Here is a 19569-nt window from a genome sequence, read left to right as displayed (position 1 = left end):
TGCGCAGCTTACAGCTCCCATCGAATACTGATAATTCGCCCGACGTACCTGAGATGATATCGTATGCATCCAATATGCATTCATCCTTCCTTCCTTCCTTCCTACCCATGACGCCCCCCAAGATCCAAAAAACTTTTCCATCTAGGTATCCTATCGATAGTAGGATGATCCTTGGGTTTAGCCCTCCTTCAGCTTCCTCCAACCCCAAGAGCGCTTTGCCCCGCGTCTACTGCAGAGGTCGACCGACCATCATCGTCAATTGTGGGGGAGAAGAAAGAAGAAAAAAAATATGAAACACCCATTTTTCTTCTCTCCTGCTTTTTGATTATCGGGGTAAGGTCAGACAGTCTCCCCGCCTCCCGTGAGATATGTCAGAAAATCCAAATCAATCCATTCGATTAGTCGTCCTGGCTTACGCTGACAAGTCACTATTCAGAGATTTTTTAAAGTTGCAATGTAAAGGCTTACTCAATGGTCTCAAGTTCCCAAAATACTAACACTGATACATTCATTCCCGCAACAAAGTTTGCGCAAAAGCCTACCTACTTGATTTGAGATTTTGAATTCTCAAAGAAAGTTTCCAGCCGCACTCTTGGAACTCGCAATGGAAACACTGTCTCTCATATGATTCTGAACACGCTTGAGAAAAAAGCAAAAGTCAAACAAATTGTTGATACGAGCTAAACATAAAACCATCTTAGTGATTCCCTAAACGCCGGCATTTGCGATGATCTAAAAGTTCATCATTCATCATCATGTATTATCATGCGAACGATTAGGCCGCGTTTTGGGCTATGGCTCGCATCGGGAAGAACCTTGAATGGACACACTTCCTTTGACGGAATCGACCACTCAGACTCTCCAACATGATCATTTGAAGATTGTATATATATAAATCTGACCTCATATGACCGGGCACTCTTTCTACTTATCCACTCCTTCACCTAATCGATAAGGTGATAATCATTACGATAGGATGAACTCGCCGATCTATCTAGCGCCTGGAAGGAAGATGGTTGCATAAAAATGAATGCACGTATTGTTTTTTTTTTGCACAGCGCTCAGCGCTTCGCCCAATTCTAACGGCCTGTCAATGAAGCTTTCTATCGTCACAATTAAGAACCAGACATAAGATTCGAGAACTCAAAATGGGATGATTAGATATACTCGGTGGTAGGTAGAATATGCCTATCATATGCAATATACAGTAGAATCCAGCTGCTTATGTATGTGCTTTGACACTTGAAGCTGTTTAGCTTATGCAGCTTAACATTTTGTTCCTGAGTAACATTCCCAAAAAGAATGAATATCGGTACAGTGAGTGTACACTGAGTGAGTGCATATGATTTATTAGTGGCTGCGCGACCATCATCATCACATCCATCAATCACCTCAGCATCATGTTTCCAACTGGCATATTGCATGTTGCGTAAAAGTGGTACTCCGCATCAATTTCATCTAATGCAAGTTTTGTCCGTGGCGATATCTAAACATAGAGCGCTCTTTTCATTAGAGCTCGCGAGTCTCATAGCGCGGAGTAGAATGATTTTCCTGTTTGGATTTGGGATTTCCCTTGCTGCTTTTGGTCGATTATAATGAGGCTTCCCAAGGTCCCTAGGTAATGAATATTTTATGTATGTATATGTACGGTATGGTGATATTTTTATGCTTTCTTTTCTTACCTGGGTTGGGGCTGGTGCAAGTGTAGCTACAAATTTGGGTGTGGTGGAGTATACTGATTTGGCCGAGGCCTGCATAATGGGGTAGCATTTCTGGATTACCTTCGTACCGAATCCGTACGAGTCGCTGGACATGGATTTATAGCATAGAATCCATCGAAAATCTATAGTGTTAGGCTATTAGCATCCCATTTCTCTCAAGCCACAGGAAAGTCTTCTTCGGTGGACTTCCAGAAGCAAAATACGTTGCGATATGAACTTGACTAGGGAGCCCTCCCTTCCCTTGCTGCCTTCCCTTGAAGTCCTGAGTCCTTGAGCCCTGGTCTCTCGTCCCTCGTCCCGGTAAGTTCACGGTCGCGGTGAAAGAGTGGTAGGGATTCTGAGTGGGTGGCCCATTCTGATGGCTTTCCGTTAATATCCAACTCGGTTTAACTTTTCTTATCAATCGGTCGGTCGGTCGGTCATGATATTTTTCCTATATCCATACCTGCTCTAACCCATTTTTAATTATTTCACCAATCGGGCAATGAATGCCTTCATTACATTCATTACGTTACTTTACGTATGCCCACCCACCCCCATCCAAACCTGCTGATTGCTACTGCAGGAACAATGCAGGTACGCAAAATGCTTGACGGTGATGAAAAGTTGGGGGGATCTCGACCTCGACAAATGCATGTATTGAATCCTCATTTATTTATTCTTGCATCAAATAACAAGCAACAACATGAACCTATCAATCTGTACCTATGTAGAATACCATTCATTCCCAGAAAATCAAAGAAAAAAAAGAGTCCAAAGCCCTTACTTCATTGATAAGTTTTTGTCCCAATTTTTCTGTCCATCCCATTTATGATTTACCGGTGTCATCTGAAGTTCCCTCGCTTGTTCCCGTGGTAATGCCAGTGCGAAAATGGTACATGTGGAGCATGCTACCATATCACGCCAGACGGCCTACTCAGCGGGGATTCTTTCCTAGAGCCCCAAACCCTAGCTTGGCTGCTGGCTGGCGAGACTTTGTTGGACTGGCCATTATTCTTTGGTTCAATTCCAATCGAAATCTACACAGGGGCCCACTCGCGGGTCCCGGATCTCGAATTCCTAATGCCCTCGTTCGTGCAATCTTGACCTTGACCAGCGTCACTATTGGAAGAGCGCAGGTCAAAGATCACGATACCATCGATTTATGTGGAGTGGCTTTCCTGGCGATCCGAGTCAGTTTGTCGGCGGATGGCTTGATGCGAGGAAAAAGACGTTTGTCAGATCATACTCCGTACATGTCCCAGCGGGACGGGAACCGGGAATGAAATGCTACGAACTTTACACTACCAGCGATGGCTTTTGCTGGCGCAACCTTTGGGTCATATCAAATATGAATTATAGGGACCAGCCCGAAGCCGGTTGAGGGACTATCTACAGACTACCGGTATAGCACACTCTACTAAATCACGGAACGCTCCTCTTTTTAGGTTCTGCTAGAGGGTTTAGTCTGGATGATCTGGCGGCCGCAAAAATGATATTAAGGTATATATAGTATGTATTAGTAAGTAGTATGACATTTTCTTGTAGATCCACGCAGCAGGTACTCGAGAGTCGAGTATGGAGTATGACAATGCTATTATTCCGCAGGCTCAAAGTTCAACGATTTGAAGCCTCACTCAGATACCTAATTAATTAATCAACCATTCTTTACGAGCTAGGATTGATTACATTCCGAGGTCACTGAGATCTTTCAATTTCCAAAGAGAAAGAGCACACCGATACGGCACTATTATTCTAATGATGGCTGGAAAGAATGGCCGAAGAAGAACTGGAACTGATTCCAAAACCCCGGATTTTTGCCCCTACCCTTGAGGGTTAGAAATTATTTCATCAAGGCTCTCACCGTTAAACCCGAGACCTTCTTTCTGGCTGCAGGCGAGCGGCGTTGTTCGGCTAGAAGGAATAAGAGGTAGGTACATACTAGGAAGGTCTCAAACATCTTGCTTTGTACAGTTTGTACTCGAGTCGCATTTTCATTTTCATATGTTTGCCACTGGTATAATGTCTCATTGTACGATTCTATGGCCTGAGAGACGCGGCAAAAAGCTTGACTGGGCTTGAATTATCGATAACATCGTCTTTAGTTTAAAGTCTATTCTAATTGTAAGACCAAAGAAGGGTCCCAATACAAGATTACCTTTTTTCTCTTGAGGGGATGTGACCGGTACATGTCTCATTATTATGATCTACTCGCCTACAGGACGCTTCCTTGAACAGGGTGGATTCGCAAATGGCAATAATGAAGTTATTCAGGGCCCATTCAGGTACAAATTATGTGAAGATCACTCCGCAACGGTTAAGAGCGTCGATCTAAGACCAAAATGGGCCCTGGATTTTATTGATACCACTGTCCGACTGTCGGCAGTTCTTACCAATTAGTCGTTAATCAGATCCGTAGGCGATGTCCCAAGCCCTGGGAAAGAAGCTTTTGGAAATCCATTGTGAGGGGTACGAACGTTCTAGAGATATCGTGAGATGAGCGAAATAGGTTTTTCATCCCAATACTTCGTAACCCATGCCCGTTCATGTCGAATCTCTGGTACACTACTGTCCTTCCGGTAATCAAATAAATGGGGGTGCCCGTCCGCCGCCAAATCAGATAGCCTTGCGATTAATTGAGAGCTCCATATCATATATCATACCCTGCAGCTTCTTTCCAGAGGGAAGATTGATTTCCATCTTGTCTCTCAAGTAGAACCAAAAACCGTCGGAAGTTCGTAAGACAGATAACCATCCAGTGGTATGGGCATCCACCCACCCATACATACTCCGTAAACACCAGCACCCAGAATTGAATGCTCGCAACAAATCCACTCTTGGATGCAGCCGCGGATATGCATCCCGAAAGTGTAACATGTTCTCCGACGATATACCATTTTGGAGGCACCAGGTATCCGCGAACCTTGTTGACGGGCCTTCGAGAATGTTTCATGAAGCCTTTCTGAGGGTCCCACACGAATAAATTTCAATTACGGCATCCATGACCTTGTTCCTTCTCTATCCTATCCTATCCCCATCACCATTTCCCATGTTCCATCTCTGCAATTTTTTTATTCTGTCCCTACGGAGTACTTGTACATACACAGCGAGAATTTGCTTGTCAGGGCATTCATTCGCGCATGAACCGGACGGATTCGCGGTTGATGCCGCAGACAAATCAGGTGGGGAAATATGATACAACAATCCATTGTTATGATTTGCTGCGGAAGTTTATGCGGTATACATGGAGGACGATCAAAGTTTGGTACATTAAGGTAGAACATATGCATGAAGACGCTATGCTCTGTTTGACGTATGGAAGAAGTTTATGCGGTCTGCGGGAACCTGACTGCGATGGAATAATGGATGGATGCATTTATGGATCACTAATAATTAATGTTATTATCAATATTAATTATGCATTGAAAATGTCGATTCTCCACTCGCTTGGAGAGCTACCAATCGTTTCATTCAATATGATATGCAATATGCAATATGAGAATGAAGGAAGGAAAGAAAGAAAGTAAGAAAGTAGGTGAACATTTTTGTACACGTGTCTCGCCTTTTCTTCCAATTGAAACCACCCCAAAAAACTGCCAATTGCATTTGCAATAGCCTCCTCACCACCTTATTTTTATTTTTTTTCAATAATCCTCAGAAGCTCGCTACTCGCTACGAGCTCGCTTTACTCTACACGCTATGATGTATTCCCAGATCAGGACACCGGTATAATATACTATACCGTTAAATTACCATGGGTCAGTCGCTCTCCACGAGACTTTTCTTTTGTTCTTTTCACATGAAAGGTTGGGAAAGAGGTGCTGGGTGGCGGGTGGTGGATGATGAAGGAAAGGCAGAGCCGAATTTTACAATCCTTGAAAAGAGGGGAACGAACGGTGAAGAATGAAATCTATGGTGCGGCACCATCACGAGGTGAGGTTTGGCGGTATCCAAAGAGATGGCGGTATGGCTGTTTTTTTGGTTTTGGTTTTGTTTTTGGTTTTGTTTTTGCTCTTGCTCTTGCTCTTCGGTTGCGGGTTGCGGGTTGCTTTCATCGTATGCATGGACGATGTGGGATGCGTATATGCTTGTTTGGTAAATGACGTTGGTCGGTCGGTATACACCAGTGCTGCAAGTACGGTTGTTAACGTTGTTGTTGTGGGAAGGGAAGGATTTAAGAGGAGTTCCGTATTGGTTGATTTGTTGTGGTACCTATGGTTGGGATACTTTTTATCTGATTCTATGGTGCATGTGTGTGTTGCGAGGAATGCATATGGTCGTTACCTTCGATGGTGTTTGTTCACTTGTTTTGATGCTATAGCTATATGCTGTTGCTCCAGGCACATTCCATATCAGCGTAGTCAAGATTTAGGTAACCTTCATTGCCGATTTTGTACTTGCAAGACATGTATGGCAAGGCTATGGATGAGGGGTACTATGGTTACCACGGCCGGCTTCCAAAATCGAGGCTCATACAGGTCGAAGATATGGATGTTGACACTAGGGTTGTCAGGTAGATATTGAGCAAGCTTTTGCCAGTAGTAATGACTTCCTAAATTCAGTTCTCTTTATTCTACGATGAGCAGGAAGCTCAAATAGCAAAGTACAGTAGAAGTATCTGTTGATTGCGGAGTCGCAATAGCTATAGAAACCATAGTATATAATAGGAGTCATTGTTCCCATACAAGAGAATTACTCCTTGGAAGTCAAGCTGAAATCCAAGTGTATTCATTTGTTGCCTATGGTTCATTATGGTATGCTACCTACGGTTGGCATCAATCAGGCAAAGAGTATGGATTTGGACAACAACGCCGACGGGCAAAGCATGTCGTCACTCCTGCGGAGCATATCATACAACCCTCAATACCTCCCTTGGTAGCCACAGCGTCCAAGAGCGTAATCAGCTTCATACAGTACACCAGTATAGTCACGGACAAAACAGCTCCAATCACACAGAGCAAATGTTACCTACGTATTATGTTTAGCTTAGATACTCGAATAGTATACATCATCCATACACCATGAGGATATCATAAACATCGGGGTTAATCTATTTTTACTAGTCTACTAGTCTACTAGTCTCATTATGGAGATATCCCCAGATTACAAAACTTCTTTGAGGAAAATTAGATGCCGCTCTACGAGTATCATTAACGAACGATATTCGAATATCAGGAACAGTTTCTTTACAAATTTCTTTACAGGTTTCTTTAGCTTCAAACACCCCACGTGGTACTCTTCCTTCCGCGCCTCCACGCCTTACTCAGAAACGTTTATTTGACTTGGGATGAATGCAATGTCAAGACAAAGCAAAGCAAGATGAGTAAGGTAAGGTAAGCAAAGAGAAAGAAGACTAAACTCCGCACCGATAAATTCCATCTCAGGAAAATGAATGATTACCTATCCTTTCTTCACACAAATAATTCATATCTCATCTCATCTCAGTGAGCTTATTTTCCCCCATCCACTCCTTCCTTCCCCCCAATCAAAGGATTAATTGATCACACATCTCATCCCATATATCCCCACCACAAACAAAACAACCCCTCCATGTCATCAATTACCCAAGCACAGCGTCACATCGATATCAAAAATCCAGATACATATAATTTATATATAAGACTTACATACATCAAAGGAGAAAAGATAGCATCGAAAAAGGATCCTTCGAGGATAATTCATCTACGAATCTGCGAAAAGAAAAGATAGTGCGTGCGATTGATTGTGGTAACAAAATATACTGTACCATACGCCGCATCCTTCCATGACGGAGAATGCATGCAAGGCTGACATGATCATCATATAGGTTAGGTTCCTATCTATCTATCTACATAAAAAAACGTTACAATGTCGTATTGAGAGCGAGAATTCTAGGAATCCTTCCGGAGGGATCGCGGAGAGTTAAGTATGCATGTATGGGAATTGAAAGTCAGAGAAGAGAAGAGGTGAGAGATGGGAAGGTAGGGTTACAATTATGTGTACGTATACCCCTTACAGACCATATCTAATCTAGAACGCTCGTAAGACGACCACGCCGCAATATATTCGTTCATATCAGCCTGTGCCTCTTTCTAGAAATTAAAAGAAAATCTCTTCACGGCGTTGTTCGTTTCGTGGGGGTTGTTGAGTACCTACCTAGTAAGTAAGTAAGTAAGTAAGCAAGTACCTGGGTATGTAAATAGGTAGGTACTAAGTGTTGCCTATTCTGTTCCTGCATATGCATACAGAACTCACCTAGGTAATTCGATGGATTCTTTTATTACTATTACGATTCAAGAAATCGGATTTACATTTCCTAATCCTGATGACTTTTTTCTCAAACAGATAGTTTCTAGAAATGGCTCCTTCCTATTTTGGGGAAGAACTGCGAATGTAAGCTGATATTTCTGGAATATTTCCTTGTTTGTGGATGCGGTGATCTTGGGGGCTGAAACTTGCAGATTTTTCTCTTTTTTTTTTTTCTTTCTTTGCTTTTTTTTATCTGTGTATGTTTGTAATTTTTGATTTTTTGTATAGATTTAAAATATATTAATTGATACGATCAGAAAAGTATTAATAGAAAAAATGATCTTGAAGAGTTTTCAAGAGAAATGGATACAGTCTCAAAAAAAATACCTACCAGGGTAACACAATATATTACCCTCTCTGGTGTACGTACGAGTAGTACTTAGTACCTACCTACTATTGATACTTGCCGTTGTATTGATGACACTGACTCAATACTATATAATCGAGGCTTTGCGGATATAAAACGAGCGGTGGATACAAACAAACTACTATACTTTTATTTATTTATTTTATCACCACAAAACACACATATACTCAATCAAGCTATTTTCCTATAGACTCATTTATCTTAGCATGTGAAAATCGATTTCTGAAACAAGAAACTCTCTGTGCCGTTTCGCGCTTGGTATACATCCATACAGGTATATATATCGCGATTCCAATGTTTTCCCTCATCCTCATACATACATGCTATTCAATTGGTCGTTTCGCATGTTTCTGAATGAGGTAGGTAGGTAAGGTAAGGAAGGTAAGGAACTGGTGAGATCGTTTTTGTCAAAAAGGCAAGTGCTAAAATCTGACCCGATATGTCTGTCGAGACTTAAGGGACTGTGCCTTACATATACGTATGTATGATTGAGAGTGTGTGTGCATTATAGTTACATTCCTCGGGCTGATGTATGTGATGATGGGATGTGATTGATGGGGGTTTTTGTTGATTTGTTTGTTGATTGATTAATTGATTGATTTGATTTGATTTGATTATGTGAGGGGTTATGAGAGGTTGGGGTCTATGAAAAATTGTGCAGATGTGTGCAGATGTATGCAGAAAGAGATGACTGGTATTGCATGTGAAAATGTTTCAGCAATTTTTCTAGTTGATGGGATGTTCGAGCAAGAAGATGATAGATCATGGATAATGAATGTGAGTATATCCGATTGGTTAAGATTTACAATAGAAATAGAAATAGAAATAGTAATATTTTTGTTGGAATTGATGTTGAACTTGCGTGTCCATATATGTTTATTCATGATACGCATGTAGCAGTTCTGCATATATTAGGCGGGCTATCACATACATGTATACATGGCTGAAAGTCGTGACTGCAGTAAGTACTGCAATTTAAGTCTACAACTTGGTAGTACAGAGAAACCTTGGGACAAAGATGAAATATTCCGTGAGAGATCTGGATGATTTCCATTTCCTTTCTTTGCATCGATTGAGAACTTTTCATTCTGTACTCACCACAGATATCGATGGTGGTCGCGAACAGCAGGAGCATATTCATCTTATAGCTTTCCTGGTGAAAATACCCAAATTACTATTCTCCGTTATAGACCAGAAGTCATTGATTCTATATACAACGCCTTTTCTACTAGTCGCAGATAACGAGGCTCTATGGATTGAAAAATTCCATCACACTGACTAAATATATTCATTTATTGCCTGTCCCTTTCTCTGAACACAAGAGATAAAGGTACACTTCACGTTCTCGAATGCAAGCGCCCAGATGATAATTAACTATCTTTCTTCATATGTAGAAGCAACTAATTAGATGGCTCCTGAAGCGGAGATTCAGAAAACTAATACCAATATGAATAATATAGAGTACGAATAATCTTCTTCTGAGCATGAAATTAGATTAAAGAGAGATCTTATTTTGCGTTTAAGTTGTCCGAGTAGTTTGAATTTAAAGGAATCTATAGACGCCTTTATGATCAGTGATTTTGATTAGGAACGACGTATCATTCATTAACTTCTCCTCGCATCCCCTTTCGTAAATGAAGATTTGCATTCATGCTATGAATCACACTCCTCTTACTCATTCCAAAATCGAATATTCCTCTTTCAGATACTTCGTCATATATACAATTATAATGCTCATCCCAGAATACAATTATCCTCCTCATAAGAGAATAGCTTCAAAAACCTACAGTCAATAAATCACACCTCCTCCCTCTTTCACCACAAACCCGCCACCATAACAGATAATCACTCAAGAAACCTCACTCTCGATTTCAAGTGAACCATCCATGCATGGCACATCATCCACATTGAAGTGAAAAAATTATCAGGAAAGAACGAGGGGGTATATACTGTATATATGATAATCGAAATAGAATATCAGAAGATCAGAACACGTAATTAAAACTAATCCAAGAATCCACCAACTTTCACTAATAGTTTTCAATTTTCATATTTAATGATTTTCTTATATATATCTATACTTGCAATCACTTCTTTTCTTGTATGGTTTTATGGTTTCTTGATTGTCCTGCTGTACGTACATTTGAGAAACGTCCAAGCTCAAAACTCAACCCCAACCTCAACCTCAAACTCACCAGCCAGACAAATATCATCAATAACTTACAATACAATCCCATAAACTCCACCCAATCGAATCGAGGCAGATTGATTACAAGGAAAGTACCTAGCTAGTCTTTACTAATTCATATAATTCCTCTCCAAGTAGTAATTAGGGCCAAGATCGAGATCAAAACATACCTCAAGCTCACCATCCAGCAATATTCATCCATTCATACATTTGTTTATTCCACCCGCCTCCTCACTGTACAAATCAACTCATCTATCTATCTATCCAATACAAACAGCGTTTCAAATCTCCCATCCTCATCCTCTCCCATCCTATCCTAGACCCAGGATAAAGGCCCTATATCCTATCGATATTGTAAATATCCTCATCCTGCCTATCCTATCAAAAAGTGATATTTATCTTATCCTAAATAAAAGGATATAAATGACATCACATAATATATAGATAATATCACTAAATGTATCAAAAAAAAAAAAAATCAATTGAGCGAAATTACGATTGAAATATTTTATCGAAAAATTGAAATCTATCAAAACAAAAAGTACTTACCTTTTTACCAAAAATTACTAATAAAATAAAGTATTTATTGTTTTGTTAATCTCAATCATAAAAATTATAACGATTTTTCAACCATCCTTTTCTCTTTTATCCTATCCCAAACCCTATAAATCCTATTATATCCTCAATTTTCTTTTTATATTCTTATTCTACCTATCCTCCAAATTGAAGCCATCCTGCCTATCCTTAATTCAAGGATAGGATAGGATGGGAGATTTGAAACGCTGATATTATACAAAATCCTATAAACATCCCATCCTATTTCCCTCATAAACATCCCATCCCATCCCATCCCCTTTCCTATCTCCCATCTCATCTCCCATCCCACCCCCCAAAAAATCTCTTTACACAAATTAAGATCACTTACTCTCTATACCTAATTACAGCTAAAAGGAGAATTATAACTATAACTTGATTCCCAAGTTTTTGACTTGATTGTTCACTTACTTTCCTATTTATTAGGTCTTATTCTTGTTTTGAGTTGGGTATGTAATTATTAGCTATGTATTAGGTAGGTAGGTAGGTACTATTCATGATATTTTTCTATTACTCGAGTCGATGAGAGGAATCTAATTTGATATAATTACATCAAAATAATAAAATCGATTATTCTCAACTAGCTCTGATATCTTGGCTAAAGATTCAACGGAGAGAGATTTGAATTTGTATTTATTTGCATTAATATATCTTCCGAGATTCTTATTCCCTTCTCCTACCTCTCGACTACTAACTACAACTACAACCACGACCGGAACAACAACAACAAAACCTACCAACCCCCCGCACCACCCTTCCCACCAAAACCCCCCTCCTCAATTTTCTTCAAGCCCTGACCCCTCTGACTCTTCTGCTGCGCCGCCTCATGTTTCCTCAACTCTTCCGGTACCCTACTAATACTACTCTTCATCAACATCTGTTTCAAATCATACATGGTATCCGCATCCTCATTACCCAAGAAAGTAATCGCGACACCACTTTTCCCGGCTCTTCCCGTACGACCAATACGATGCGTGTAACTCTCGATATTAGTGGCCATGTTAAAGTTGACGACCAAGGAAACATCCGGAACATCGATACCACGACCAGCGAGATCCGTTGCGACGAGGACGTTAGTAGCGCCCGAGCGAACGGAAGCCAGAGCCGCTTCACGCTGTTCTTGAGTTTTGGATCCGTGAAGTGTGACGGATGTGAAGCCCATATGTTTGATATCGCGAGCCACGGCATCGCAGTTACGTTTGATGTTGACAAAGACGATGATGGGAGGTTGAAATTCACCCGAGGCGAGGATTTCATTAAGACGCTTCTTACGTTTATCTTCACCGGCGACAAATTCAACACGTTGTTCAACGGTTTCGACTGCTTCACCAATGTTACCAATGGTAACGATGGCTGGACGACGAAGATACTTTTTGGCGATTTTTTCGACGGCTGGAGGCATAGTGGCTGTGTACATCATAGTTTGACGATAACGATCCTTGCCTCCTAGATGTCTACTCATAGCCTGGGCATCTTCTGCGTCATCTGTATCTGGCTTTTCATTACTGACTGGAAGTGCATCTAAGATTTTGTTGACGGATTCTTCGAAACCTAGATCTATCATACGATCTGCTTCATCCATGATGATATAACAACATTGACCTAAGACCAGAACTCGTCTTTCAATACAATCAACTAGACGACCAGGTGTAGCAATGATGATTTCAGCACCATTGCGAAGGTTGTAAGATTGTTCTTCCAAAGAATGTCCACCAACGATACTAACACAAGTGAATCCAAGTGGTGTTGCAAATTTCTTGGCTTCAACCTCAATTTGTTGTGCCAATTCACGGGTAGGTGCGAGAATGATAGCGTATGGTCCATCGTTTTTCGTGAATTCGTTCAGTGGAGGTAATTCAGAGATATAGACCAGTAATGGCAGTAAGAAAGCCGCAGTTTTACCTGAACCAGTAACGGCAACACCAATCAAATCTCTAGCTTGTAGCGCTATAGGAATAGCAGCTCTCTGTACTGCCGATGGCTCGTCATAACCAACTTGATTGATAACATCCAAAAGACGTTTTGGTAACTTGGACTCCGACCAACTTCGCATAGGATTGGGAATTGCCCCTCCTTTTGTACTGATATTGAAATCCTCCTTGAAAATACGCCAATCACGTTCTCGCATATGTTCCAATTTCTTCTCACTCCAATGTTTGTCAAGTGAGTTCCTGCCGGCATCTTCTTTCCTCCGCCTCTCCATTTCCACAATTTCTCGTGCACGCGCACTTCCAGCCTCTATATCTCGTTCTTCTAGAGCTTTCGCATATTTCAAAGTTGCTGCTTCATCTTCTGCAAAACCAGCCAATCTACCTCGCCCATATAAACCTGCTTCCGCACGATTTTGGTAAATAGGATTATAATCTGGACTAGTATCCTCCTCAGCATTCCACTCAAAGTTAAATTTCTTCTCGGTTGTCCTCCTGCGTTTCTTCTTTGCGGAAAACGTTGATTGATTCGTTTCGGCACCCATGTATCGCGTTCTTATGAGAGCAGCTTGCAAATCCTCCGCATTCGCAGGACGTTTCTCACCAGCCACTGAAGCTTTACTCGAACCTGCAGCAGTAGTAGCTGGTTTGGCTGATTTAGGTGGCGGCTCCATGTCATTCGGCTTGTCACTAGAAGGTCGATTTTGTTGGCCATTCCGCATGGCTCGAGGTCCAGTGGGCACAAAGGAAGAATCTCGACGCGCATTATCCTGCTGATGCGACCGCTCATAACCATCTCGTCCATTCGCAGCCCCATATCCATTCCCATTCACAGTTCCAACAGGTATGCGGTTATCTTGCTCTGATTCGCGCTTGCGCCTCTGTTCTTCGACCTCTTTTGCTCTTTTTTCGAGAGCGAGCTTCTCTCGGGCAGCTTTTGATAGAAATTTAGGCTGTAATTTCAAATAATTAGTACTGGTGCGAGGAAATTCTAGACATGCATTGTGAACATGGCTGCCAACTTTATGTGAAAGGGAAAGATTACATACCTTGGCTGCGGCCTCATCTGCCTCTTTCTTTTTCTTTAAAATGTCCTCAATACTCAGCGGACCTGGCTTTGGAGCTCCCCAACCTTTCTTCTTTTTGGGTTCCGGGGGAGGAGGCTGTAGTTCCGATGGAGGCGGTGGTGGAAGATCACTAGAAGGGGGAGGAGGTGGAGCTAATGAGCTTGGAGGTGGTGGAGGGACGAATGAATCTGGAGGTGGAGGTGGAGGAGATGGTGGTCTTCCATCACTATCTATGAGAGGCGGTGGTACTGCATCAATACTATTTAAATATCCATTTGAAGCCATGATTGACAATGTAGAAGAGGGATATGGTATCTCCAAATCAGATAATGTCTATTATTTTACAGATTTCCGGAAGTTAAAATCTGCAGAAGAGTTGGCGCAATGTAAATAACTTTTGAGATGAATGTTTTTGGGAAGAGGCAAGGCTGAGAGTCGAGGCAGACAAAAGCCCTCGGCTTACATAATCACCAATCATGAATTTTATCTCGACATCAACATCATCGTAAAATCTCAGCCTTCAGCGATAAACAAGATGCTTAAGCCCAGGCAATACGTGAAGCTCGCGAAGTCGCTGCCGCCGCAGCTTCAAAGGTTTTTTGCCCGTTATCCTCCACAGGCCATTCTTCCACAGGTTAATGCTGTCAATACGACTTCCGATGCGGCGGCGTCAGAAGCTGTCAAGGAGACTGGATTGAGCGCGGGGGAAGATTTGGATACAGCTATACGCCCAGCAGTGACAGAAGCGACATCGCCATTTAAGCCCCATAAGCATCCAGTCACTGGAAAATGGCATGACCCAGTATTTTCCTTGAGACGACAGGCAGATTTGTGCAAGCTTGCACGACAACATGGAGTGGAGGAACTTTTGCCGCTCTCTGTAAAGAGCACAGAAGAGAAATTACGCAAGAGAATGGAGAATGGACTGAGGGTAAAGGGTACAGGTGTTGGACAGAGAGTCAAGGGAAAGGAATCAGAGAGAACATTAAAGGCGAGGTATGTTTGAATCATTGCATTTGATGGATTGCTTGATGATTGTGGTCTTGCATTATTTGGCACATATACTGATTCATGGTTTTCAACAGATTGGAGAAGAGAAGAAAGGCTATGTTAGAGATGCCACAGATGATCCAGACATGGAAAGAGGTTTGCCTTTCCACATCAACTCAACTTTATGTTCAACTACTAATTCATCTTCGCAGAGAGGTCATGGTCGTGGATGGAAGAAATGGCCAAAATAGATATGATAATAAAGATTATTTGGCACAATCTCAGCCTTGTAGAAAGACTACTCGTTGTACAAACACCATATTGGGAATGACTGCATGGGAAATGGCGTTTCAAAACATTGGAAATTGGTGTATGACACACCAACTCTTTAACATATTAAAAGAAAACCTTCGATACACCTTGGATATAGTTCCGAAAGTTGCATACGTAAAACCTACATGACCCGAAGATCTGGGAGGCTTGGTTTTTGTGTACATCCTTACAGCATATGGGAAGTCGGAGCATACAATTTGTTCGAATTGTTTTCCAAGCATATACACCCAACTGTTTGTCGAGGGAATGTAGCATTGAAAGTTTACCGATGCAGCAAGCAGTAGACTCCTCCACGTGAAAAATGGTTATGCATGTAGTGTTGAAGACTTGAAGTAAGCTCGAGGTAAGTTGCAAGGCCAGCTCGATACCAATCCCCTCCGTGGCAGCCTTTAGTGAAACATGGGCAGAATAGATCCGAGAACAAGGTTTCTCTCATTTGTCTTGACAGATTGGTTGGTTGGCCAGACCCACCAGCCCATGAGTGGCAAAAGAGATTTCGCCTTGGGTGATAACCGAATTTCTATCTCAGGGGATTGTCCAACCACCAAGAAATATGGATCCTCTTTCAAAGATTCCAAATTGGATGATTTGATAATAATGCAGATCAGGCACGGGAAAAGTATATTTCTTTTGCACATGTTTTTCCTAGAGCAATGTAAGCAGAATAGAAGAGTAGAAACCGAGGTTGGGATACATTGGTTTGGATGGTGATCATGAAACGATAAATTTCGGGATATCTTTGCAAATTCAAAATAATTCGGTGCTATCTCGCGTGAGATTAGAAGTTAGAAGAACCCTTGTAGCGATCTTTTGGCTTTTCACACGGTGCGTCCCACCCCAACAAAAAACGACAATCAGAATTGTTGGGGAAATCTTTCGGGTAAATTGATTAATTCAGTTTAGTATGGGACCCTTTCTGCAATGCCATGCATAATGTGCAAGGATAAATTCTATATGGTGATGACTTGATTGGTCAATGTGAACATCAAGTAAACTTCCAGTCGTGGGCAAAAGTCATGATGGTAACCACAAACCCTCGCCGTTGGATCAGATGTGATATTCCTTCCATAAGATTATTAGTGCCCAAGTGAAGTAGGCCTACTCACTTTACCCTTAGAGTTCATTCCGGGAGTTTTGCGCGAATGTGGTTGTCTGAGCACATTAAAAACAGGCTGAATTTGATAGACAGATGAGCCTATGAAGTCGAATAGTTCTTATGTACGGGGGGTTTTTGTATATTTGGGCTTTTCTCACACCAAGCTGAACATTGTAAAACATGAACCTGCTATGCTGAGCCACCGAACCATTGGACTGTGAATTGTCCAGAAGTACTCTAGCGGTGAAGCCCCTCAACATCCATCTTGTTCGAGTCCCCACCGAAGAATTCTCTTGAATCCCTTCTCAGCGATACTAGGCTAAGGTATCTACCCTATGGTTCTGGAGCTTCCTGAAACAGACTTGTCAAGGGTTCTCCACGACAGATTCGAGAGATGGTGGCGTGAGCTTCAAATCAATCGGAATGTCCGTTTTCTGAGAAGGCGGGACAGAACGAGGGGCGGCAGGAGGAAAGATTGTTGTAGCTTTGTAGATGGTGGTACGAAATGTCACCAGACAGTCACTCACTTCAAGAAAGTTAAAGAGTTAATATTGGGCAATTCTCTATTGCAATAGCGTAAGCTTGCTGTTCTCGGGATTTGCTTTCGTTTTGATAAACATATCGAATAAAGGTTCGGGATCTATGATTGATCTCCACCCAAATTCAACAACAAAACAGCATTGACTCTTGAGAATAGATTGGAAACCCCACCATCAGATAGAAAAATCATGATAAGATCTTCGTCCCTTTACCCGTTTTTTAACGACTTTGTGACTTGTGGTGGCAATCGAATTAAGATAATTGGACTCTCGATGTTTCCAATTTGAATGGTCCCTGCTTTACCTATCCATATTGTATGGAGGAGGAGTGTACCGATGGGTAGATGGCTCTTTGTAAACATGATGGAATTGGGATTGGAAAGTACTCACTGGTACTATAGCACGGTTGGTATAAAATGCACATGATATAGATGGAGAATGGTGGAGCCTTTTGAACACGATCTTCCTCTGACAACGAAGCTGGAAGTTTGGTGAAGACTCCAAAGATATTCATTTGATACAGTTGCAGGACATGTCTATCGTAGCATGCTCTTCCTGAATATTTTCTAGTGAGTTATTTCTTATCCTTGATTGGAGTACCTCCATGTACTTACTACACTCCGAATCATATGCATTTCTAAAAGTTTGGTTGGTTCCTTCTTGGCTCTTACCCAGATCAACCTTACTACAGAAGCACAGAGTAGGTAGGTATACCTAGTAATGCACTAAAATAAGACACTAAAATCCTTGTCAACCTGCAGTAACACTACCTTAACACCCACAGTCAGTCAGTCAGTCTACAGCCAGCCTACGGGAAACATTTCTTCTTTTTCTTTTTTTTAGGGCTCCACCACTCACTCAATTCATCCCTCCATCCCTTCTCCTAAGTCACTCCCCTCCATTTAAAAGTCCAACCTTCCCCCTCATTTATCTCTCCTCAACCTCTCTACAATCTTAATACGCCTCTTGAAGAGTGTGTACAGGAGCTCGTAAGTATATTTTTCTAATATTCTATTCAATTCGAGGCTTTCAGAAACTGACAGCATCACTCGGTAATAGAATTTATCGTTGGGCCTTCTTTAATTGATATCCCGCCAATATCTCAACAAATTTGGCCAATTCACTCTCCATACTCGACTTCATTGTGTCCTTCATTCTTAAATCGATTTTCGAAGTGATAATTACCTTCGAACTTTCATTCTTTTCCTTTTAGAGTTTGAGTCTACAAAATTCACAACACAATGGCCTCTACTACTGCTCTACCAAAGCCTACCGTCCTTCAAAGGACGGTTACCTCTTCCACTGCCGAATCCTCTCCTTCGACAGCTGTCGGCTCACCAAATGATACCCCTAGACAGTCTCCTTCGTCTACCTCTTTGTCGTCCATGTCATCCCTAGGCGATGAGATCAATAAGACCAAGGCAACTGGATACGGCAAGCTCATCGATACTTACGGAAATGAATTCGAACTTCCAGATTATACTGTCAATGATATCCGAAACGCAATTCCTAAGCATTGTTACGAGCGCTCTGGAGCACGAGGTCTGGCTTATGTGGCTCGTGATATTGCCAGCTTGGCAACTACCTTCTTCCTTTTCAACAAATACCTCACACCAGAAAATGTTCCCTCGACCCCAGTTCGCGCTGTGTTGTGGGCTCTATACACCATCGTTCAGGGCTTATTTGGCACTGGTCTCTGGGTCTTGGCTCATGAATGTGGCCACCAATCTTTCTCACCTTCAAAGGTTTTGAACGACACAACTGGATGGATATGTCACTCTGCTCTCCTTGTCCCATATTTCTCATGGAAGATCTCCCACGGCAAGCACCACAAGGCAACTGGCAACATGGAGCGTGATATGGTTTTCGTTCCCAAGACTCGTCAAGATTATGCTAACCGCCTCGGAAAATTCGTTCACGAACTTCACGAGCTCACCGAAGAAACTCCAATTGCGACTCTCATCCACTCCATCGGCCAACAACTTTTTCGGCTGGCCTCTTTATTTGTTCATGAACGTCACCGGCCACAACTATCACGAGGGTCAACATGAAGGTCGTGGAAAAGGAAAAGTTAACAGCTTCTGGACTGTCAGTCACTTCAACCCATCCAGCCCTCTTTATGAAGCCAAGGATGCCAAATTGATTTTGTTGAGTGATCTCGGTATCGCCATCACCGTCGCTGCTCTAGGTCATGCTCACCAAGACTTACGGTTTTCTACAACATGGCTGTTTGGTACTTTCGCTCCATACCTCTGGGGTAACCACTGGGCTCGGTTGCTATTACCTTTCCTTCAACACACGAACCCCAAACCATCCTCACCTACTCAGGGCGAGAGTTTGGGAACTACCGTCCTGGGAGCCTGTCTGCACCCATGATCCGGGAATTTGGATTCGGTGGGCCCGCACTCATCTTCTCTGGTATCATCGAAGACGCCTGTTTCTTCATCGCTTGGGTAGCCACGTTTCCATTCTATCCACG

General features: G+C 42.0%; 6 protein-coding genes across 6 annotated transcripts; 4 read left to right on the top strand and 2 right to left on the bottom strand.

Moving 5' to 3' along the window:
- Positions 1-2306: 2306 nt before the first annotated feature.
- SS1G_04408 (predicted protein) lies at positions 2307-3329 on the top strand (the record flags this gene model as incomplete). Its single annotated transcript, XM_001594551.1, has 3 exons — positions 2307-2357; positions 2453-2893; positions 3249-3329. The coding sequence occupies 3 exons, from the start codon at positions 2307-2309 to the stop codon at positions 3327-3329; spliced, it is 573 nt and encodes a 190-aa protein (XP_001594601.1).
- Positions 3330-4096: 767 nt separating this feature from the next.
- SS1G_04407 (predicted protein) lies at positions 4097-4597 on the bottom strand (the record flags this gene model as incomplete). The annotated part of the gene is made up of 2 exons (XM_001594550.1): positions 4097-4180; positions 4490-4597. The coding sequence occupies 2 exons, from the start codon at positions 4595-4597 to the stop codon at positions 4097-4099; spliced, it is 192 nt and encodes a 63-aa protein (XP_001594600.1).
- A 2422-nt stretch (positions 4598-7019) lies between these two features.
- On the top strand, positions 7020-8081 carry SS1G_04406 (predicted protein; the record flags this gene model as incomplete). Its single annotated transcript, XM_001594549.1, has 3 exons — positions 7020-7033; positions 7507-7678; positions 8025-8081. The coding sequence occupies 3 exons, from the start codon at positions 7020-7022 to the stop codon at positions 8079-8081; spliced, it is 243 nt and encodes an 80-aa protein (XP_001594599.1).
- A 3516-nt stretch (positions 8082-11597) lies between these two features.
- Positions 11598-14417, bottom strand: SS1G_04405 (hypothetical protein; the record flags this gene model as incomplete). Its single annotated transcript, XM_001594548.1, has 3 exons — positions 11598-11601; positions 11875-14018; positions 14115-14417. The coding sequence occupies 3 exons, from the start codon at positions 14415-14417 to the stop codon at positions 11598-11600; spliced, it is 2451 nt and encodes an 816-aa protein (XP_001594598.1).
- A 250-nt stretch (positions 14418-14667) lies between these two features.
- SS1G_04404 (hypothetical protein) lies at positions 14668-15373 on the top strand (the record flags this gene model as incomplete). The annotated part of the gene is made up of 3 exons (XM_001594547.1): positions 14668-15128; positions 15218-15278; positions 15335-15373. The coding sequence occupies 3 exons, from the start codon at positions 14668-14670 to the stop codon at positions 15371-15373; spliced, it is 561 nt and encodes a 186-aa protein (XP_001594597.1).
- A 2958-nt stretch (positions 15374-18331) lies between these two features.
- On the top strand, positions 18332-19466 carry SS1G_04403 (hypothetical protein; the record flags this gene model as incomplete). Its single annotated transcript, XM_001594546.1, has 3 exons — positions 18332-18379; positions 18449-19131; positions 19184-19466. 3 exons carry the CDS (start codon positions 18332-18334, stop codon positions 19464-19466), a joined length of 1014 nt encoding a protein of 337 aa, XP_001594596.1.
- Between the last annotated feature and the right edge of the window lie 103 nt (positions 19467-19569).

The sequence above is a fragment of the Sclerotinia sclerotiorum genome, genomic scaffold, assembly GCF_000146945.2.
Source record: "Sclerotinia sclerotiorum 1980 UF-70 scaffold_5 genomic scaffold, whole genome shotgun sequence".
Taxonomy (NCBI): domain Eukaryota; kingdom Fungi; phylum Ascomycota; class Leotiomycetes; order Helotiales; family Sclerotiniaceae; genus Sclerotinia; species Sclerotinia sclerotiorum.
This window is presented reverse-complemented; position numbering and strand designations above follow the sequence as displayed.